This window comes from Oncorhynchus tshawytscha, unplaced genomic scaffold (assembly GCF_018296145.1).
Source record: "Oncorhynchus tshawytscha isolate Ot180627B unplaced genomic scaffold, Otsh_v2.0 Un_contig_3696_pilon_pilon, whole genome shotgun sequence".
Classification (NCBI taxonomy): Eukaryota; Metazoa; Chordata; class Actinopteri; order Salmoniformes; family Salmonidae; genus Oncorhynchus; species Oncorhynchus tshawytscha.
This window is the reverse complement of record NW_024609742.1, coordinates 260001-284000: the sequence shown is the minus strand read 5'-3', so window position 1 is coordinate 284000 and position 24000 is coordinate 260001. Positions and strand designations below refer to the sequence as shown.

General features: G+C 44.3%; 1 protein-coding gene across 1 annotated transcript in view; it reads left to right on the top strand.

Moving 5' to 3' along the window:
• Window positions 1–24000, top strand: part of gsg1l (gsg1-like) — a 50513-nt gene that overhangs the window by 7621 nt on the left and 18892 nt on the right. Inside the window, exon 2 of the mRNA XM_042317476.1 lies at window positions 11814–11861. Within this exon, the coding sequence (XP_042173410.1) occupies window positions 11814–11861 (48 nt within the window). The remainder of the gene's footprint in view (window positions 1–11813; window positions 11862–24000) is intronic.

The following is a 24000-nucleotide window of genomic DNA, read 5'->3' as shown; positions in this document are numbered from 1 at the left end:
CCCGACCCTAACCACTCTACTAACCTTATGCCTAACCCCGACCCTAACCCCTCTGCTAACCTAACCCAAGCCTTAACCCTAACCCTAACCACTCTGCTAACCTTATGCCTAACCCTGACCCTAACCACTCTGTTAACCTAACCCAAGCCTTAACCCTAACCACTTTGCTAACCTTATGCCTAACCCTAACTTTAAATTAAGACCAAAAAGCTTATTTATGGTTGTTATAATTTTTTCGGGTACAAACAATTTGGACTTTGTAGCGAGGCCATTTAGTGGGAACCCAGTGTTCTCTCCTCTCTCTGGGCTGGTAGGCTGGCAGTACCTCGTACCTCAACTCCACACACAGCTGTCCTATGTTATCTGCCAGGCAAGCAGGCAGGGTGTGTGTGTATACATCTTTGTGTGTGTGTGTGTGTTTGTGCTTTGTGCTTTGTGTGTGTGTGTGTGTGTTTGTGCTTTGTGTGTGTGTTTGGGCTTTGTGTGTGTGTGTGTGTGTGTGCTGGCGGCGCGCTGTAGGCAGACTCTGACAGACTGGGGCTCCGGCAGTCTCCTGCAGCTGTGGAAGATACTGGTCTTCCTGGGTCTCCCATCTTGCCACTGGAATATCACCTTCCTACAGTGAAGTAGTGTCCTTGGGGATTACACACCTTCAGCGGCTCTTTAAAAAAAACTTCCTTTGCGCAGGTATCCACTTCTGAACCTCGCTGAAGCCATCAACCGGAAACCGGACTAAAGTCTGGTGGCATTGGGGTGTCTGGTGATGGGGGCAGGATTGAATGCACTGGGAGCCCTTTGTATTTACCCTTTATTTAACGAGGCAAACCTCTTGCGTCGACCCGAGACGCAATCGTCTCATCTAGCCATCAGCAAATGCAAATGCGCTACGCCAAATGCTAATAGCACTCGTTAAAACTCAAACGTTCATTAAGACACACATGCAGGGTAGTGAATTAAAGCTACACTCGTTGTGAATCTAGCCAACAAGTCAGATTATTAAAATGCTTTTCGGCGAAAGCATGAGAAGCTATTATCTGATAGCAACAGCCCGAAATACCTGAATGTGACGTAAACAAAAGAATTAGCGTAGCCGGCGCTACACAAATAGCAGAAATAAAATATAAAACTTTCATTACTTTGGACGAGCTTCTTTGTTGGCACTCCTATATGTCCCATAAACATCACTATTGGGTCTTTTTTCGATTAAATCGGTCCATATATACCCAAAATATCCATCTATGGAAACTGTGTGATTCAGAAAAAAACACAGTTTCAAAACGCTACGTCATTTTTTTAAATTAAAAAAGTCGACGATAAACTTTCACAAAACACTTCGAAATACTTTTGTAATCCAACTTTAGGTATTAGTAAACGTTAATAATCTATCAAATTGATCACGGGGCGATGTGTATTCAATAGCTCCACGATTTCAAATCATGTTCCGAAATCTCTCTTCCAAAACTTCCTGTCGGAGACCGGATGGAAAGTGGTCTCTCTTCCTCGTTTGACCAAGAAACAACGAGAGGGCAATTGACAAGACTGGCGACATCGTGTGGAAGCTGTAGGACTTGCAATCTCGGCCCTATTTAATTTCGTGCCCCTTAAACAATACATGCAAGTGGCGCATGGATATTTTTTTCCGTTTTCAGTGATCAGTTTTTCTTGCGCTTTTCGATGAAACAGACGCTCTGTTATAGTCACAGCGGTGATTTAACCAGTTTTAGAAACGTGAGTGTTTTCTATCCACACATACTAATCATATGCATATACTATATTCCTGGCATGAGTAGCAGGACGCCGAAATGTTGTGCGATTTTTAACAGAATGTTCGAAAAAGTAGGGGGTCGACTTAAGAGGTTTAAGAACTAATTCTTATTTACAAAACGGCCTAACCCGGCCAAACCCTCCCCTAACCCGGCCAAACCCTCCCTAACCCGGGCAAAACCTCCCCTAACCCGGCCAAACCCTCCCCTAACCCGGCCAAACCCGGACGACGCTGGGCCAATTGTGCTCCGCCCTATGGGACTCCCAATCACAGCCAGATGTGATGCAGCCTGGATTCGAACCAGGGACTGCAGTGAAGCCTCTTGCGCTGAGATGCAGTGTCTTAGACCAATGTGATGCAGCCTGGATTCGAACCAGGTACTGCAGTGAAGCCTCTCGCACTGAGATGCAGTGTCTTAGAACCAGGTACTGCAGTGAAGCCTCTCGCACTGAGATGCAGTGTCTTAGACCACTGTGATGCAGCCTGGATTCAAACCAGGGACTGTAGTGAAGCCTCTTGCACTGAGATGCAGTGTCTTAGACCGTTGCGCCACTCAGCTGCCCCAACATTAAGTCTAGTCTTGGACTGAAACACATTCTCAATAGAAAATCTCCATTGAAAGTGCTTTTTAGACCAGGAGTATTAATCTGTGTCTGGGAAACTAATACAAATTATAACATGAGAACATGAGAATACACATTAGAACATGAGAATACACATTAGAACATGAGAATACAAATTATAACATGAGAACATGAGAATACACATTAGAACATGACAACATCAGAATATACATTAGAACATGAGAATACACATTAGAACATGAGAATACACATTAGAACATGAGAATACACATTAGAACATGAGAATACACATTAGAACATGAGAATACACATTGTAACATGAGAATACACATTAGAACATGAGAATACACATTAGAACATGAGAATATACATTAGAACATGAGAATACACATTAGAACATGAGAATACACATTAGAACATGAGAATACACATTGTAACATGAGAATACACATTAGACCATGAGAATACACATTAGAACATGAGAATACACACTGTAACATGAGAATACACATTGAACATGTGAATACACATTAGAACACAAGAATACACATGAAAATACACATTGTAACATGAGAATACACATTAGACCATGAGAATAAACATTAGAACATGAGAATACACATTGTAACATGAGAATACACATTAGAACATGAGAATACACATTGCAACATGAGAATACACATTAGAACATGTGAATACACATTAGAACATGTGAATACACATTGGACCATGACAATACACATTGTAACATGAGAATACACATTAGAACATGAGAATACACATTGCAACATGAGAATACACATTAGAACATGTGAATACACATTAGAACATGAGAATACACATTAGAACATGAGAATACACATTAGAACATGTGAATACACATTAGAACATGAGAATACACATTAGAACATGTGAATACACATTAGAACACAAGAATACACATGAGAATAAACATTAGAACATGAGAATACACATTAGAACATGAGAATACACATTAGAACATGAGAATACACATTAGAACATGAGAATACACATTAGAACATGAGAATACACATTAGAACATGAGAATACACATTAGAACATGAGAATACACATTAGACCATGAGAATACACATTGTAACATGAGAATACACATTAGAACATGAGAATACACATTAGACCATGATATTATCAACCCAATCTCCAAATAAAACACCAAACTGTGGTGTAACTCCAGCAACAGAGTTACACCACGGCTTGAGGCTTTAATTACACCATGTGGTGGTTACTACGAGATTCCATATGTTTTATTTCATAGTTTTGATGTCTTCACCATTATTCTACAAGGTAGAAAATAGTAAAAACAAAGAAAAACCCTTGAATGAGTAGGTGTGTCCAAACGTTTGACTGGTGCTGTCTGTCACGCAGCTGAGATACCAGCCGGTGTAAATGACCAGTGTAACGGTGTTTTATCCAGGTACTTGCCAACGTGAGGTCCATCCCCCTTGATTGGTTCCATCCCCCTTGATTGGTTCCATCCCCCTTGATTGGTTCCATCCCACTTGATTGGTTCCATCCCACTTGATTGGTTCCATCCCACTTGATTCGTTCCATCCCCCTTGATTGGTTCCATCCCACTTCCATCCCACTTGATTCATTCGCAGTGAAGCCTCTTGCGCTGAGATGCAGTGTCTTAGACCAATGTGATGCAGCCTGGATTCGAACCAGGTACTGCAGTGAAGCCTCTCGCACTGAGATGCAGTGTCTTAGACCACTGTGATGCAGCCTGGATTCGAACCAGGTACTGCAGTGAAGCCTCTCGCACTGAGATGCAGTGTCTTAGACCACTGTGATGCAGCCTGGATTCAAACCAGGGACTGTAGTGAAGCCTCTTGCACTGAGATGCAGTGTCTTAGACCGTTGCGCCACTCAGCTGCCCCAACATTAAGTCTAGTCTTGGACTGAAACACATTCTCAATAGAAAATCTCCATTGAAAGTGCTTTTTAGACCAGGAGTATTAATCTGTGTCTGGGAAACTAATACAAATTATAACATGAGAACATGAGAATACACATTAGAACATGAGAATACACATTAGAACATGAGAATACAAATTATAACATGAGAACATGAGAATACACATTAGAACATGACAACATCAGAATATACATTAGAACAGGAGAATACACATTAGAACATGAGAATACACATTAGAACATGAGAATACACATTAGAACATGAGAATACACATTAGAACATGAGAATACACATTAGAACATGAGAATACAAATTAGACCATGAGAATAAACATTAGAACATGACAACATCAGAATATACATTAGAACATGAGAATACACATTAGAACATGAGAATACACATTAGAACATGAGAATACACATTAGAACATGAGAATACACATTAGAACATGTGAATACACATTAGACCATGACAATACACATTGTAACATGAGAATACACATTAGAACATGAGAATACACATTAGAACATGAGAATACACATTAGAACATGTGAATACACATTAGAACACAAGAATACACATGAGAATACACATTGTAACATGAGAATACACATTAGACCATGAGAATAAACATTAGAACATGAGAATACACATTGTAACATGAGAATACACATTAGAACATGAGAATACACATTGTAACATGAGAATACACATTAGAACATGAGAATACACATTAGAACATGAGAATACACATTAGAACATGAGAATACACATTAGAACATGAGAATACACATTAGAACATGAGAATACACATTAGAACATGAGAATACACATTAGAACACAAGAATACACATGAGAATACACATTAGAACATGAGAATACACATTAGAACATGAGAATACACATTAGAACATGAGAATACACATTAGAACATGAGAATACACATTAGAACATGAGAATACACATTAGAACATGAGAATACACATTAGAACATGAGAATACACATTAGAACATGAGAATACACATGAGAATACACATTGTAACATGATATTATCAACCCAATCTCCAAATAAAACACCAAACTGTGGTGTAACTCCAGCAACAGAGTTACACCACGGCTTGAGGCTTTAATTACACCATGTGGTGGTTACTACGAGATTCCATATGTTTTATTTCATAGTTTTGATGTCTTCACCATTATTCTACAAGGTAGAAAATAGTAAAAACAAAGAAAAACCCTTGAATGAGTAGGTGTGTCCAAACGTTTGACTGGTGCTGTCTGTCACGCAGCTGAGATACCAGCCGGTGTAAATGACCAGTGGAACGGTGTTTTATCCAGGTACTTGCCAACGTGAGGTCCATCCCCCTTGATTGGTTCCATCCCCCTTGATTGGTTCCATCCCCCTTGATTGGTTCCATCCCACTTGATTGGTTCCATCCCACTTGATTGGTTCCATCCCACTTGATTCGTTCCATCCCCCTTGATTGGTTCCATCCCACTTGATTCGTTCCATCCCCACTTGATTTGTTCCATCCCCTTGATTTGTTCCATCCCCCTTGATTTTTTCCATCCCCCTTGATTTGTTCCATCCCCCTTGATTGGTTCCATCGCACTTGATTGGTTCCATCCCACTTGATTTGTTCCATCCCCCTTGATTTGTTCCATCCCCCTGATTGGTTCCATCCCCTTGATTTGTTCCATCCCCCTTGATTTGTTCCATCCCCCTTGATTTGTTCCATCCCACTTGATTGGCTCCATCCCACTTGATTTGTTCCATCCCCCTTGATTTGTTCCATCCCCAGTGAGGACAGGGAAGTAGCTAGATAGTGTTGTCAATATCAGGTCAGTGAGGAGAGGGAAGTAGCTAGATAGTGTAGTCAATATCAGATCAGCAAGGAGAGGGAAGGAGCTATATAGTGTAGTCAATATCAGATCAGTAAGGAGAGGGAAGTAGCTAGATAGTGTAGTCAATATCAGATCAGTGAGGAGGGGGAAGTAGCTAGATACTGTAGTCAATATCAGGTCAGTGAGGAGGGGGAAGTAGCTAGATAGTGTAGTCAATATCAGATCAGATCAGTGAGGAGGGGGAAGTAGCTAGATAGTGTAGTCAATATCAGATCAGATCAGTGACGAGAGGGAAGTAGCTAGATGGTGTAGTCAATATCAGATCAGATCAGTGACGAGAGGGAAGTAGCTAGATGGTGTAGTCAATATCAGATCAGTGAGGAGAGGGAAGTAGCTAGATAGTGTAGTCAATATCAGATCAGATCAGTGAGGACAGGAAGTAGCACAAATTCCCTACCATCCCGTCTCCAGTCAGCTGTTCGTTCCACAAAAACTGTTATGGCTGTTTATGTTCACGACGGTCGTCATCCCTAACCGTTGGTTATGTGGTTCATATCCAGGCCCCGTGTGTGTGCCCACTGAGAGAGAGAGGAACGATCACATCCTACAGGGATGATAGACAGATCTGTTGCCGTTTAACGAACCTCCATAACGACCATCAATTAACTAATGAACCCATAACGACCATCAATTAACTAATGAACCCATAACGACCATCAATTAACTAATGAACCCATAACGACCATCAATTAACTAACGAAACCTCCATAACGACCATCAATTAACTAATGAACCCATAACGACCATCAATTAACTAATGATCCCATAACGACCATCAATTAACTAATGAACCCATAACGACCTTGGTCCATTACATCAACCTGTTCCATTAGTGATTAACTTCCAGACATGTTTACAAGATACTATAGTTGTAGAAGTTACCTTTAGACAGGTCCAGGATCAGCCCAGCTCAGAGAGAGAGAGAGAGAGAGAGAGAGATAGAGATTGAGAGAGAGGGGGAGAGAGAGAGACACAGAGAGAGACACAGAGAGAGAGAGAGACACAGAGAGAGAGACACAGAGAGAGAGAGAGAGAGATAGAGACAGAGAGAGAGAGAGAGAGAGAGAGAGAGAGAGAGAGAGAGACAGAGAGACAGAGAGAGAGACAGAGAGACAGAGAGAGAGAGAGAGAGAGAGAGAGAGAGAGAGGGACAGAGAGAGAGAGAGAGAGAGAGAGAGAGAGAGAGAGGACAGAGAGAGAGACAGAGAGACAGAGAGAGACAGAGAGAGAGAGAGAGAGAGAGAGAGAGACAGAGAGAGAGAGAGAGAGAGAGAGAGAGAGAGAGAGAGAGAGAGAGAGAGACAGAGAGAGAGAGAGAGAGAGAGAGAGAGAGAGAGAGAGAGAGAGAGAGAGGGACAGAGAGAGAGAGAGAGAGAGAGAGAGAGAGGGAGGGACAGAGAGAGAGAGAGAGAGAGAGAAGACCTTGTTGCATCGAGTGTGTGGGTGTGTGACTCTCTCTCTCTCACACTCAAACACACACTTTTCCAGTCTGAAGTTCAGCGTTTTTCATCCAGTCCCATTCATCCAGATTTAATTCCAGCTGCTCTCTTTGTCGTTAACAATATCCCTTTCTTCAAAAAGTTCTTTAAAACTCTGAATTGAAACTCTTCTGGCAGACTCCCCAAAACAACCTGTCCTAGGCTTTGTCCTCCACAAGTGTTTGCTAAGTCTTTTCATAATGTACTATGTTCTGTTGTCAATGGAGAATAAGGCCTGGGATTTAATCCCATTGTGCTTTGTCAGCTACGCTCCATTTAAAATAACCTCCAGATGGAGTGGACACATGCAGCGTTTACTGTGAATGTGGGGCTCCGGGGAAGAGCAGGAACATTGCCTTTAAAAGGTACATAGCTGACAAAACACATCCAGATAGAATCCTATCCTTTTAATATTTAAACTCTTTACTAGGTTCTGTTGTCTATGGGGGAGTCACATCCTGAGACTATTTACTAGGTTCTGTTGTCTATGGGAGAGTCACATCCTGAGACTATTTACTAGGTTCTGTTGTCTATGGGAGAGTCACATCCTGAGACTATTTACTAGGTTCTGTTGTCTATGGGAGAGTCACATCCTGAGACTATTTACTAGGTTCTGTTGTCTATGGAGAGTCACATCCTGAGACTATTTACTAGGTTCTGTTGTCTATGGGAGAGTCACATCCTGAGACTATTTACTAGGTTCTGTTGTCTATGGAGAGTCACATCCTGAGACTATTTACTAGGTTCTGTTGTCTATGGAGAGTCACATCCTGAGACTATTTACTAGGTTCTGTTGTCTATGGAGAGTCACATCCTGAGACTATTTACTAGGTTCTGTTGTCTATGGGAGAGTCACATCCTGAGACTATTTACTAGGTTCTGTTGTCTATGGAGAGTCACATCCTGAGACTATTTACTAGGTTCTGTTGTCTATGGAGAGTCACATCCTGAGACTATTTACTAGGTTCTGTTGTCTATGGAGAGTCACATCCTGAGACTATTTACTAGGTTCTGTTGTCTATGGAGAGTCACATCCTGAGACTATTTACTAGGTTCTGTTGTCTATGGGAGAGTCACATCCTGAGACTATTTACTAGGTTCTGTTGTCTATGGAGAGTCACATCCTGAGACTATTTACTAGGTTCTGTTGTCTATGGAGAGTCACATCCTGAGACTATTTACTAGGTTCTGTTGTCTATAGAGAATAAAATCCTAAGAGAGAGGTGTAGTGTTGGTCGGGTCAGTTTTAGGTTTGAATTAGTTTAAATTCTTTATGTTAATAATCCTGTTAGACTTTTTACGGATTCTGTTAAAAATCGCTGAGGTTCTCCTGTACTCAGGCCAGGAATATAGTATATGCTATGATTAGTATGAGAAAACACTCAGACAAAACTCCTGTGACTATAACAGAACGGTTCTGTTTCATCGAAAAGCGCAGGAAAATCTGAGACTCACTGGAGATGGAAAAAAACTATCCATGCGCCACATCCTGAGACTATTTACTAGGTTGTTGTCTAAGGTGAACCTGAGACTATTTATGAGGTTCTGCTTGGGAGTACATCCTGAGACTTTTACAGGATGTATTCTCCTCATTTGAATCTAATTGATTCTTGGTAGATCTGACCACCTATGACACATCCTGAGACATTGTCTCTGTGTTTTTCCTGGACATTTTTCCACACGGCAGGCTATGGAGAGTCACATCCTGAGATTTTTATAGCTTCTTAACGTTAGTTATACCTAGAGTCACATCCTGAGACTATTTACTAGGTTCTGTTTTATGGGAAGTTTATCCTGAGATTTTTAACTTTTAAAAAATGACGTTACGTTATGAGACTATTTTTAGGTTCTGTTTTCTATGGAGAGTCTTCCTGAGACGATATCTAGGCTGTATCTATGGAGATTTAATCCAAAAGACCCAGTTTATTAGGTTCATGAATGCAAAGAAAGAAGATGGTCAAATAATTAACTTTTATATTTTATTGTGCTTTGGAGAGTCACATCCTGACTATTTACTAATTCTTTTGTTTACAGAGTCACATCCTGGACTTTTACTAGGTTCTGTTGTCATGCTCATCCTGAGATATTTACTAGGTTCTGTTGTCTTTCCTGAGACCTAGAAATCCTGAGATTTTAAAAATTCTGACACGGTGGCTAGAGTCACATGACTGAGACTATTTACTACCAAACATGTGTTTTAATGAACGTTTGAGTTTTAACTAATACTATTAGCATGTTCAGTTGTCTATGTGCATTTCTAGAGCTCTAGGTGGGAGTGTTGGTCGGGTCAGTTTTAGGTTTGAATTAGTTTAAATTCTTTATGTTAACAGATATATATATATATATCTCTCTCAATTCAATTCAATTCAATTCAATTCAATTCAAGGGCTTTATTGGCATGGGAAACATGTGTTAACATTGCCAAAGCAAGTGAGGTAGATAATATATAAAGTGAAATAAACAATAAAAATTAACAGTAGACATCACACATGCAGAAGTTTCAAAACAATAAAGACATTACAAATGTCATATTATATATATATATACAGTGTTTTAACAATGTACAAATGGTAAAGGACACAAGATAAAATAAATAAGCATAGATATGTGTTGTATTTACAATGGTGCGTGTTCTTCACTGGTTGCCCTTTTCTCGTGGCAACAGGTCTCAAATCTTGCTGCTCTGATGGCACACTGTGGAATTTCACCCAGTAGATATGGGAGTTTTTCAAAATTGGATTTGTTTTCGAATTCTTTGTGGATCTGTGTAATCTGAGGGAAATATGTCTCTCTAATATGGTCATACATTGGGCAGGAGGTTAGGAAGTGCAGCTCAGTTTCCACCTCATTTTGTGGGCAGTGAGCACATAGCCTGTCTTCTCTTGAGAGCCATGTCTGCCTACGGCGGCCTTTCTCAATAGCAAGGCTATGCTCGCTGAGTCTGTACATAGTCAAAGCTTTCCTTAATTTTGGGTCAGTCACAGTGGTCAGGTATTCTGCCGCTGTGTACTCTCTGTGTAGGGCCAAATAGCATTCTAGTTTGCTCTGTTTTTTTGTTAATTCTTTCCAATGTGTCAAGTAGTTATCTTTTTGTTTTCTCATGATTTGGTTGGGTCTAATTGTGCTGCTGTCCTGGGACTCTGTAGGGTGTGTTTGTGAACAGACCCCAGGACCAGCTTGCTTAGGGGACTCTTCTCCAGGTTCATCTCTCTGTAGGTGATGGCTTTGTTGTGGAAGGTTTGGGAATCGCTTCCTTTTAGGTGGTTATAGAATTTAACAGCTCTTTTCTGGATTTTGATAATTAGTGGGTATCGGCCTAATTCTGCTCTGCATGCATTATTTGGTGTTCTACGTTGTACACGGAGGATATTTTTGCAGAATTCTGCGTGCAGAGTCTCAATTTGGTGTTTGTCCCATTTTGTGAAGTCTTGGTTGTTGAGCGGACCCCAGACCTCACAACCATAAAGGGCAATGGGCTCTATGACTGATTCAAGTAGCTTTAGCCAGATCCTAATTGGTATGTTGAAATTTATGTTCCTTTTGATGGCATAGAATGCCCTTCTTGCCTTGTCTCTCAGATCGTTCACAGCTTTGTGGAAGTTACCTGTGGCGCTGATGTTTAGGCCAAGGTATGTATAGTTTTTGTGTGCTCTAGGGCAACAGTGTCTAGATGGAATTTGTATTTGTGGTCCTGGTGACTGGACCTTTTTGGAACACCATTATTTTGGTCTTACTGAGATTTACTGTCAGGGCCCAGGTCTGACAGAATCTGTGCATAAGATCTAGGTGCTGCTGTAGGCCCTCCTTGGTTGGTGACAGAAGTACCAGATCATCAGCAAACAGCAGACAATTGACTTCGGATTCTAGTAGGGTGAGGCCGGGTGCTGCAGACTTCGACTGGCGCGGAATTGCCCGCGCCAGTTCGTTGATATATATGTTGAAGAGGGTGGGGCTTAAGCTGCATCCCTGTCTAACCCCACGACCCTGTGTGAAGAAATTTGTGTGTTTTTTGCCAATTTTAACCGCACACTTGTTGTTTGTGTACATGGATTTTATGATGTCATATCTCTCTCTCCCTCCCGCCCTCCCTCCCTCTCTCTCTCTGTCTCTATCTTTCTCTCAGGTGAGAAGTGTCGTAGCTTCATTGATCTGGCTCCGGCTTCAGAGAGAGGTGAGTAATGTGGGTGTATGTGTGTGTGTGAGGGTGTATGTGCGTGTGCTGGAATTTGTCTGTACCAGACTGAAGCAGCCTCACCACTGAATGGTCTTCTATAGGGGTTAAAGGTGAGCTGGACCCGGCTGAAGCAGCCTCACCACTGAATGGTCTTCTATAGGGGTTAAAGGTGGGCTGGACCACTGAATGGTCTTCTATAGGGGTTAAAGGTGAGCTGGACCAGGCTGAAGCATCCTCACCACTGAATGGTCTTCTATAGGGGTTAAAAGTGGGCTGGACCAGGCTGAAGCATCCTCACCACTGAATGGTCTTCTATAGGGGTTAAAGGTGGGCTGGACCAGGCTGAAGCAGCCTCACCACTGAATGGTCTTCTATAGGGGTTAAAGGTGGGCTGGACCACTGAATGGTCTTCTATAGGGGTTAAAGGTGGGCTGGACCACTGAATGGTCTTCTATAGGGGTTAAAGGTGGGCTGGACCAGGCTGAAGCAGCCTCACCACTGAATGGTCTTCTATAGGGGTTAAAGGTGGGCTGGACCACTGAATGGTCTTCTATAGGGGTTAAAGGTGGGCTGGACCAGGCTGAAGCAGCCTCACCACTGAATGGTCTTCTATAGGGGTTAAAGGTGGTCTGGACCACTGAATGGCCTTCTATAGGGGTTAAAGGTGGCTGGACTGAAGCAGCCTCACCACTGAATGGTCTTCTATAGGGGTTAAAGGTGGGCTGGACCACTGAATGGTCTGAAGGGGTTAGCCTGGACCACTGAATGGTCTTCTATAGGGGTTAAAGGTGGGCTGGACCACTGAATGGTCTTCTATAGGGGTTAAAGGTGGGCTGGACCAGGCTGAATGATCTTCTATAGGGGTTAAAGGTGGGCTGGACCAGGCTGAAGCATCCTCACCACTGAATGGTCTTCTATAGGGGTTAAAGGTGGGCTGGACCACTGAATGGTCTTCTATAGGGGTTAAAGGTGGGCTGGACCAGGCTGAAGCAGTCTCACCACTGAATGGTCTTCTATAGGGGTTAAAGGTGGGCTGGACCACTGAATGGTCTTCTATAGGGGTTAAAGGTGGGCTGGACCACTGAATGGTCTTCTATAGGGGTTAAAGGTGGGCTGGACCACTGAATGGCCTTCTATAGGGGTTAAAGGTGGGCTGGACCAGGCTGAAGCAGCCTCACCACTGAATGGTCTTCTATAGGGGTTAAAGGTGGGCTGGACCAGGCTGAAGCAGCCTCACCACTGAATGGTCTTCTATAGGGGTTAAAGGTGGGCTGGACCACTGAATGGCCTTCTATAGGGGTTAAAGGTGGGCTGGACCAGGCTGAAGCATCCTCACCACTGAATGGTCTTCTATAGGGGTTAAAGATGAGCTGGACCAGGCTGAAGCATCCTCACCACTGAATGGTCTTCTATAGGGGTTAAAGGTGGTCTGGACCACTGAATGGCCTTCTATAGGGGTTAAAGGTGGGCTGGACCACTGAATGGTCTTCTATAGGGGTTAAAGGTGGTCTGGACCACTGAATGGTCTTCTATAGGGGTTAAAGGTGGGCTGGACCACTAAAGGGGTTAAAGGTGGGCCTGGACCACTGAATGGTCTGGACCACTGAATGGTCTTCTATAGGGGTTAAAGGTGGGCTGGACCACTGAATGGTCTTCTATAGGGGTTAAAGGTGGGCTGGACCACTGAATGGTCTTCTATAGGGGTTAAAGGTGGGCTGGACCACTGAATGGTCTTCTATAGGGGTTAAAGGTGGGCTGGACCACTGAATGGTCTTCTATAGGGGTTAAAGGTGGGCTGGACCACTGAATGGTCTTCTATAGGGGTTAAAGGTGGTCTGGACCACTGAATGGTCTTCTATAGGGGTTAAAGGTGGGCTGGACCACTGAATGGTCTTCTATAGGGGTTAAAGGTGGGCTGGACCACTGAATGGTCTTCTATAGGGGTTAAAGGTGGGCTGGACCACTGAATGGCCTTCTATAGGGGTTAAAAGTGGGCTGGACCAGGCTGAAGCAGTCTCACCACTGAATGGTCTTCTATAGGGGTTAAAGGTGGTCTGGACCACTGAATGGCCTTCTATAGGGGTTAAAGGTGGGCTGGACCAGGCTGAAGCAGTCTCACCACTGAATGGCCTTCTATAGGGGTTAAAGGTGGTCTGGACCACTGGATGGTCTTCTATAGGGGTTAAAGGTGGTCTGGACCACTGAATGGCCTTCTATAGGGGTTAAAGGTGGGCTGGACCAGGCTGAAGCAGCCTCACCACTGAATGGTCTTCTATAGGGGTTAAAGGTGGGCTGGACCACTGAATGGTCTTCTATAGGGGTTAAAGGTGGGCTGGACCAGGCTGAAGCAGTCTCACCACTGAATGGTCTTCTATAGGGGTTAAAGGTGGGCTGGACCACTGAATGGTCTTCTATAGGGGTTAAAGGTGGTCTGGACCACTGAATGGTCTTCTATAGGGGTTAAAGGTGGGCTGGACCACTGAATGGTCTTCTATAGGGGTTAAAGGTGGTCTGGACCACTGAATGGTCTTCTATAGGGGTTAAAGGTGGGCTGGACCACTGAATGGTCTTCTATAGGGGTTAAAGGTGAGCTGGACCAGGCTGAAGCAGCCTCACCACTGAATGATCTTCTGAAACAGGCCCATAGTTATCCTCCAGGTCCAGAATAAAGCAGGGCCACATGAAAACAGAAACAGACTGATGCATACTGCAACTGACATTCTCCTATTGACCACATGATATAATCTTCTGTCTAAAACAGATGTCTTCACTTCCATGTCCTGTGCACATTCACTATAGGGATCACTTTTAACACTGATCAACTTGATTGGAATTTGTCGACTAGCGGCAACAACTTTTAGTGTTTTCGCAAAGCCGCGCGTGTGTGTGCTCCCCTGATGCACGACCACACCGACACACGGAGCTCCGACACAACGTGAGAAATATGAAGAAATCAAACTTCAAATTGAATGAAATGAACAGAACTTCTACCCGGTGAGTGTTATGATTATACATAAAACCTTAAGAACTTTTCCCTCTGAGGTAAAAGGCTCATTTAGCTTGAATAAATGAACTTTTCCAAAAATACATTTCCTAGTGAACTGGGCATTGTTGAAATATAAAGCTACTGTACCTTACTGCTTACAAAATAACTCAATAATATATATTTATAGGGTGGTTCAAGCCCTGAATGCTGATTGGCTGACAGCCGATTAACGTTTTACTTTTAACGTTTCTTCAAGTGCAGTTGCAAAAACCATCAAGAGCTATAATGAAACTGGCTCTCATGAGGACCGCCACAGGAAAGGAAGACCCAGAGTTACCTCTGCTGCAGAGGTTAAGTTCATTAGAGTTACCAGCCTCAGACATTGCAGCCCAAATAAATGCTTCACAGAGTTCAAGTAACAGACACATCTCAACATCAACTTTTCAGAGGAGAGTGAGTGAATCAGGCCTTCATGGTCGAATTGCTGCAAAGAAACCACTACTAAAGGACACCAATAAGAAGAAGAGACTTGCTTGGGCCAAGAAACACGAACAATGGACATTAGACCAGTGGAAATCTGTCATTTGGTCTGTCCACATTTTTTTTGGTTCCAACCTCCGTGACTCTGTGAGACGCAGAGTAGGTGAATGGATGGTCTCCGCTTGTGTGGTTCTCACCATGAAGCATGGAGGAGAAGGTGTGCTGGTATGGGGGTGCTTTGCTAGTTACACTGTCAGTGATTTATTTAGAATTCAAGGCACACTTAACCAGCATGGCTATCGCAGCACTCTGCAGCAATACGCTATCCCATCTGTTTTGTGCTTAGTGGGGCTGGACAATGACACCTCCAGGCTGTGTATGGGCTATTTGGCCAAGAAGGAGAGTGATGGAATGCTGCATCAGATTACCTGGCTTCCACAATCACCCAACCTCAACCCAATTGAAATGGTTTGGGATGAGTTGGACCGCAGAGAGAAGGAAAAGCAGCCAACAAGTGCTCAGCATATGTGGGAACTTCTTAAAGACTATTGGAAAAGCATTCCAGGTGAAGCTGGTTGAGAGAATGCCAAGAGCCAAGCTGTCAAGCTGTCATAAAGGAAAATGGTGGCTACTTTGAAGAATCTCAAATATAAAATATATTTAGATTTGTTTAACACTTTTTTTGGTTACTACATGATTCCATGTGTGTTATTTCATAGTGTTGATGTCTTCACTATTATTCTACAATGTAGAAAATAGTAAAAATGAAGAAAAACCCTGGAATGAGTAGGTGGGTCCCAGCTGTTGACTGGTACTGTATCTAATCAAAAAGTTGGACACACCTACTCATTTCATGAATGAAGTTTGTCAGCTAGGTTTGGCCCCGGGCCACATTTAGTTTCTGAGCCAACAGTCTGCGGGCCAGAACATAATTAGTATATAATATTAGCACAATTAATTGTCCTTCACTACAAACCGAAAAACATTTTTAACACATCTGATTAGTACTTATTAATACGTTTTTTTTGTGACAATAGTATACACATTTCGATCTCATTACGCTCATAAAATCACCAATATCTCTATTCAATTATTATTATTATTTCTCTGTGCTTTGATTGGTGGGGATAAACAGGTGTATGTAGCCTACTGTACACTACCCTTTTTAAACGTAAAAAAAATAAAAAATTCAGAACAATTAACTTGATAGCAAGAGAAAATGTCGCTCTGAAAAAAGTATGAAAAGAACGTTGGATAATGAAAATCGGAGGTTTCAGGGAGGAATGTACAGAGAGATATGCATTCATCTAACCATCTTTCTCCAATGCCAAGCCAGTGTGTCTTATTTGCAATGAAAATATCTCTGTTTGCAAAAATAATTCAACCTCAGACGTCATTATGAATCTAAGCATGGAACTTTCAAAGTTGCCTTCCCGCCCCAGAGGCCCGACGCAGAACAATTGAAGCGTTCACTGCAAGATACACACACAGATTTATTTGTCTGACATATTCTGTCACTTAAACCGGTTAAATCTGCAGTTACAAGGAAGAAGGAAACAGTCGTGGACTTGAGGCCTTTACTAGGAAGCTTGAGTTGTTGGATTTGGACTTTAGATAATGGATACTGCTCTTCAGCACACTGAAGAGACGACAGGCAGAGGGACCAGGCCACAGCATCGTCACAGAGCTGACTGAAGAGACGACAGGTAGAGGGACCAGGCCACAGCATCGTCACAGAGGATGGAAGACTTCAGCACACATGAAGAGAGCTGACTGAGGCAGAGGGACCAGGCCACAGCATCGTCACAGAGCTGATGGAAGACTTCAGCACACTGAAGAGACGACAGGTAGAGGGACCAGGCCACAGCATCGTCACAGAGGTGACTGAAGAAACGACAGGCAGAGGGACCAGGCCACAGCATCGTCACAGAGCTGACTGAAGAACGACCAGGCCACAGCATTGTCACAGAGGTGACTGAAGAAACGACAGGCAGAGGGACCAGGCCACAGCATCGTCACAGAGCTGACTGAGAGACGACAGTTACAGGCCACAGACTGAAGAAACGACAGGCAGAGGGACCAGGCCACAGCATCGTCACAGAGCTGATGGAAGACTTCAGCACACTGAAGAAACGAAGGTAGAGGGACCAGGCCGCAGCATCGTCACAGAGGTGACTGAAGAGACGACAGTTAGAGGGACCAGGCCACAGCATTGTCACAGAGGTGACTGAAGAAACGACAGGCGGAGGGACCAGGCCACAGCATCGTCACAGAGCTGATGGAAGAACAGACAGGCAGAGGGACCAGGCCACAGCATCGTCACAGAGCTGACTGAAGAGACGACAGGTAGAGGGACCAGGCCGCAGCATCGTCACAGAGCTGACTGAAGAGACGACAGGTAGAGGGACCAGGCCACAGCATCGTCACAGAGCTGACTGAAGAGACGACAGGTAGAGGGACCAGGCCACAGCATTGTCACAGAGGTGACTGAAGAGACGACAGGTAGAGGGACCAGGCTGCAGCATCGTCACAGAGCTGACTGAAGAGACGACAGGTAGAGGGACCAGGCTGCAGCATCGTCACAGAGCTGACTGAAGAGACGACAGGTAGAGGGACCAGGCTGCAGCATCGTCACAGAGCTGACTGAAGAGACGACAGGTAGAGGGACCAGGCTGCAGCATCGCCACAGAGCTGACTGAAGAGACGACAGGTAGAGGGACCAGGCTGCAGCATCGTCACAGAGCTGACTGAAGAGACGACAGGTAGAGGGACAAGGCTGCAGCATCGTCACAGAGGTGACTGAAGAGACGACAGGCGGAGGGACCAGGCCGCAGCATCGTCACAGAGGTGACTGAAGAACCGACAGGCAGAGGGACCAGGCCGCAGCATCGTCACAGAGGTGATGGAAGACTTCAGCACACTGAAGAGACGACAGGCGGAGGGACCAGGCCGCAGCATCGTCACAGAGGTGATGGAAGACTTCAGCACACTGAAGAGACGACAGACAGAGGGACCAGGCCGCAGCATCGTCACAGAGCTGATGGAAGACTTCAGCACACTGAAGAACATGATGATTGAATTCCAGACATCATCATCCAAATCAGGGATGAGTTCAGGAGTGCCGAGTCCTTGTGTGTGTTTTGGGTGTCCTGCTCAGAGGAATACAACGGAATAAAGAAACATGACTTTTATGTGCTGACAACGTTTGGATCGATTTACACCTGCGAGTGAAGCTTGAGTTGTAGCTCAGCTAGTTAAGTTATTTATATGGGCCTTCGCCCCCACATAGCCTAGCTCAGACAGTTAAGTTCTTTATATGGGCCTTCGCCCCCACATAGCCTAGCTCAGATAGTTAAGTTCTTTATATGGGCCTTCGCCCCCACATAGCCTAGCTCAGCCTGTTAAGTTATTTTATATGGGCCTTCGCTCTGAAGAAGTAGACTCCAATTAAGCCCTCTTGTTTGTAAAGTCAAATAAAAATGAATATTATTGTTGAAATTACGTACTCTACTGGTGTAGGTTTTCTCCATCTGTTGCTGGGCAATACTTGCATAACAAATTAGCAATATTTTCAGCACCAGGTGCTGTTCACCTCCTATTGATGGCACTGCAGTTGCATCTTTACGTTTCAGCACCAGGTGCTGTTCACCTCCTATTGGTTGCGCTGCGGTTGCATCTTTACGTTTCAGCACCAGGTGCTGTTCACCTCCTATTGGTTGCGCTGCGGTTGCAGCTTTACGTTTCAGCACCAGGTGCTGTTCACCTCCTATTGGTTGCTGCAGGTCCAGCTTTATGTTTCAGCACCAGGTGCTGTTCACCTCCTATTGGTTGTGCTGCAGGTCCAGCTTTATGTTTCAGCACCAGGTGCTGTTCACCTCCTATTGATGGCGCTGCAGTTGCAGCTTTACGTTTCAGCACCAGGTGCTGTTCACCTCCTATTGGTTGCGCTGCGGTTGCAGCTTTACGTTTCAGCACCAGGTGCTGTTCACCTCCTATTGGTTGTGCTGCAGGTCCAGCTTTATGTTTCAGCACCAGGCGCTGTTCACCTCCTATTGGTTGTGCTGCAGGTCCAGCTTTATGTTTCAGCACCAGGTGCTGTTCACCTCCTATTGGTTGTGCTGCAGGTCCAGCTTTATGTTTCAGCACCAGGCGCTGTTCACCTCCTATTGGTTGTGCTGCAGGTCCAGCTTTACGTTTCAGCACCACTAAATGGTCTGCTGCCTGCTTCATTAGTTGACCATCTCCTCCTCTCTCTCCTCATGAATGAAGGTAAAATTTAGGTGAGGTAACTTCCTTCTTGGGACATTGCATTTGGGAGTTTTTGCATCTCCGGTCCGATATATATATATTTTTTAAATTAACAAAATATTAATAAACTTTTTTCAATTTTACTGGAGGGCTTTTTTCCAGTTGGGGAACACTGGAGACTCAGGGGGGCCCGCTGGTCCCCAGTTGGAGAACACTAGAGACTTGTTTGCTGGAGGGGGAACACTAGAGACTCAGAGGTGTGGCCCGCTGGTCCTCCAGTTGTTGGGCTGAAACACTGGAGACTCAGAGGTGTTGGCCCGCTGGTCCCCAGTTGGAGAACACTAGAGACTCAGAGGTGTTTGCCTGCTGTCCTCCAGTTGGGGAACACTAGAGACTCAGAGGTGTTGGCCCGCTGGTCCCCAGTTGGGGAACACTAGAGACTCAGAGGTGTTGGCCCGCTGGTCCCCAGTTGGAGAACACTGGAGACTCAGAGGTGTTGGCCGGCTGGCCTCCAGTTGGGGAACCCGAGAGACTCAGAGGTGTTTCAACAATGTGTGTGTGTCTAAATCAAACAAATGTTATTGGTCACATACACATATTTAGCAGATGTTTTTGCTGTTGTAGTGAAATGCTTGTGTGCCTAGCTCCATCAGTGCAGTAGTATCTAAAAATTCACAACAATACACAAATCTAAAAGTAAAAGAATGGAATTAAGAAATATATAAATATTAGGACAAGCAATGTCGGAGTGGCATTGACTAACATTTTCGTCCAGATGGGATAGGGCATTGTGCAGTACGATGGCGATTGCATCGTCTGTGGACCTATTGGGGCGGTAAACAAGTTGAAGTAGGTCTAGGATGTCAGGTAAGGTGGAGGTGATATGATCCTTAACTAGCCTCTCAAAGTACTTCATGATGACAGAAGTGAGTGCTACAGGGTGGTGGTCATTTAGTTCAGTTACCTTTGCTTTCTTGGGTACAGGAACAATGGTGGACATATTGAAGCAAGTGGGGACAGCAGACTGGGACAGGGAGAGATTGAATATGTCCGTTAACACTCCAACCAGCTCGTCTGCGCATGCTCGGAGGACGCGGCTAGGGATACCATCTGGGCCGGCAGCCTTGCGAGGGTTAACACGCTTAAATGTCTTACTCACATCGGCCACAGAGAAGGAGGGGGTGGGGCACGTTATTATCCTTAAAGAAGGTGTTCAGTTTGTCCGGGAGCAAGACGTCGGTGTCCAGGAAGTGGCTGGTTTTCCCTTTGTAATCGTCTCATGTCTGAGCCGTTGAATTGCATTTTGCCTGTTTGATTGTCTTATGAAGGAGATAACTGGACTGTTTCCAGTCATCTTGCCATGGTTAAATGCGGTAGTTCACGCTTTCAGTTTTGAGCTAATGCCGCCATCTATCCACGGTTTCTGGTTTGGGTTTTAATAGTCACCGTGGGAACAACATCCCCTATGCACTTCCTGATGAACTCATTCACTGTGTCCGTGTATACGTCCATGCTATTCTCAGAGGCAACCTGGAACATATCCCAGCCCGTGTGATCAAAACAATCTTGAAGCATGCATTCTGATTGGTCAGACCAGTGTTGAATAGTCCGTAGCAAGGGTACTTCCTGTTTGAGTTTCTGCCTATAGGAAGGGAGGAGCAAAATGGAGTTGTGATCTGATTTGCCAAAGGGAAGGTGGGGGAGGGCCTTGTAGGTATCCTGGAAGAGGGAGTAGCAGTGATCCAGTGTTTTTCCAGCGCGAGAACTACACTCAATGTGTTGATAGAACTTCGGTAGCGTTTTCCTCAAATTTGCTTTGTTAAAATCCCCGGCCACAATAAATGCAGCCTCAGGATATGTTTTTTCCAGTTTGCAAAAAGTCCAGTGTAGTTCCTTGAAGGGCCGTCGTGGTATCTGCTGTAACTACAACGGCTGTAACTATAACTAAAGAGAATTATCTTGGGAGGTAATACGGTCGGCATTTGATTGGGAGATATTCTAGGTCGGGTGAACAAAAGGACTTAAGTTTCTTTACGTTATGACAATCACACCACCACCTTTCTTCTTCACGGAGAGGTGTTTTTTCCTGTCTGCACGATGTACTGAGAACCCAGCTGGCTGTATGGACGGGGACAGTGTATCCGGAGGGAGCCATGATCCTTTGAAACAGGGTATGTTACAGACCCTGATGTCTCTCTGGAAGGAGATCCTCGCCCTGAGCTCGTCTACTTTATTGTCCATAGACTGAACATTAGTGAGTAATATCTCTGATTAATACTGCTTTCATCCCCACACTAAGGTCATCTCTGTTTAATACTGCTTTCATCCCTACACTAAGGTCATCTCTGTTTAATGCTGCTTTCATCCCCACATTAAAGTCATCTCTATTCTACACTGTGAGAGGGAGTGAGGGAGGGAAATAGAGAGTGGGGGGGGGTAGAGAGAGAGCGGAAACGAGGGAAGGAGGGAGAAGGAGAGAGTGGAAGGGAGGAAGAGCGACAGAGAGCGAGAGAGATAAATAGAGAAAGAGGGAGGGAGGGAGGAGTGCAGAGATACACCAACACAATTCTTCCTGTTCAGCCCTGTTACACACAGCCTTACTATGGAGAGAGGGAGAAAGGGGTTCCTAGTAGAGAGGGGTTGCTAGTAAAGAGGAGTGTCCTAGTAGAGAGGGGTTCCTAGTAGAGAGGGGTTCCTTGTAGAGAGGAGTTCCTAGTAGAGAAGGGCATCCTAGTAGTTAGGGGTTCCTAGTAGAGAGGGGTTCCTAGTAGAGAGGGGTTCCTAGTAGAGAGGGTTTCCTAGTAGAGAGGGGTGTCCTAGTAGAGAGGGGTTCCTAGTAGAGAGGGGTTCCTAGTAGAGAGGGTTTCCTAGTGGAGAGGGGCATCCTAGTAGTTAGGGGTTCCAAGTAGAGAGGGGTTCCTAGTAGAGAGGGGTTTCTAGTAGAGTTAATGGGTTCCCTAGTAGAGAGGGGTTCCTAGTAGAGAGGGGTTCCTAGTAGAGAGGGGTTCCCAGTAGAGAGGAGTTTCTAGTAGAGGGGGTTTCTAGTAGAGTTAATGGGTTCCTAGTAGAGAGGGGTTCCTAGTAGAGAGGGGTTCCTAGTAGAGTTAATGGGTTCCTAGTAGAGAGGGGTTCCTAGTAGAGAGGGGTTCCTAGTAGAGAGGGGTTTCTAGTAGAGTTAATGGGTCTCTATAGGGAGTAAACTTGTTACCTTGTACCTTGTTATTTAGCTACTTCTTTTAATATCAACAACTCTCACCGTTTACATCTGGTCTGGGATCAGCAAGCTGTTTTACATAGAATCTGGTCTGGGATCAGCAAGCTGTTTTACATAGAATCTGGTCTGGGATCAGCAAGCTGTTTTACATAGAATCTGGTCTGGGATCAGCAAACTGTTTTAAATAGAATCATGTCTGGGATCAGCAAGCTTTTTAATCTGGTCTGGGATCAGCAAGCTGTTTTACATAGAATCTGGTCTGGGATCAGCAAGCTGTTTTACATAGAATCTGGTCTGGGATCAGCAAGCTGTTTTACATAGAATCTGGTCTGGGATCAGCAAGCTGTTTTACATAGAATCTGGTCTGGGATCAGCAAGCTGTTTTACATAGAATCTGGTCTGGGATCAGCAAGCTGTTTTACATAGAATCTGGTCTGGGATCAGCAAGCTGTTTTACATAGAATCTGGTCTGGGATCAGCAAGCTGTTTAGTGTGTTCTGTCTCCTTCACGTTGATGTTTCCCTGGCATTGTTTTCTCCTCCCATGGCTGTTGTTGTTTGGGATGATTTTTAAAACATGACCACCTGTTTCCTGACAACTAGACGCCACCTGAGTTATTCATGAACTAGAAGAAGAAGATTTCTTTTTACGTTCACATTCAATTCCCAGAACTTACTCTCTTGGATTGGTTACACACACACACACGCACACACACACACACACACACACACACACACACACACACACACACACACACACACACACACACACACACACACACACACACACACACACACACACACACACACACACACACACACACTTTATCCTGTTAGTGTAATGAATTCAGAGATAGTAAATGTTTTCTATGTGTCTCAGCTACTTAGGGTATATTGACAGACTGAGCCCTCTCTCTACTTCTCCTTGGTTGTCTCCCAAATGGCACCCTGTTCCCTATATAGTGCACTACTTTGACCAAACCCCTATAGAGCCCTGTTCCCTATATAGTGCACTACTTTGACCAGAGCCCTATAGAGCCCTGTTGCCTATATAGTGCACTACTTTGACCAGAGCCCTATAGAGCCCTGTTCCCTATATAGTGCACTACTTTGACCAGAGCCCTATAGAGCCCTGTTCCCTATATAGTGCACTACTTTGACCAGTTCCCTATAGAGCCCTGTTCCCTATATAGTGCACTACTTTGACCA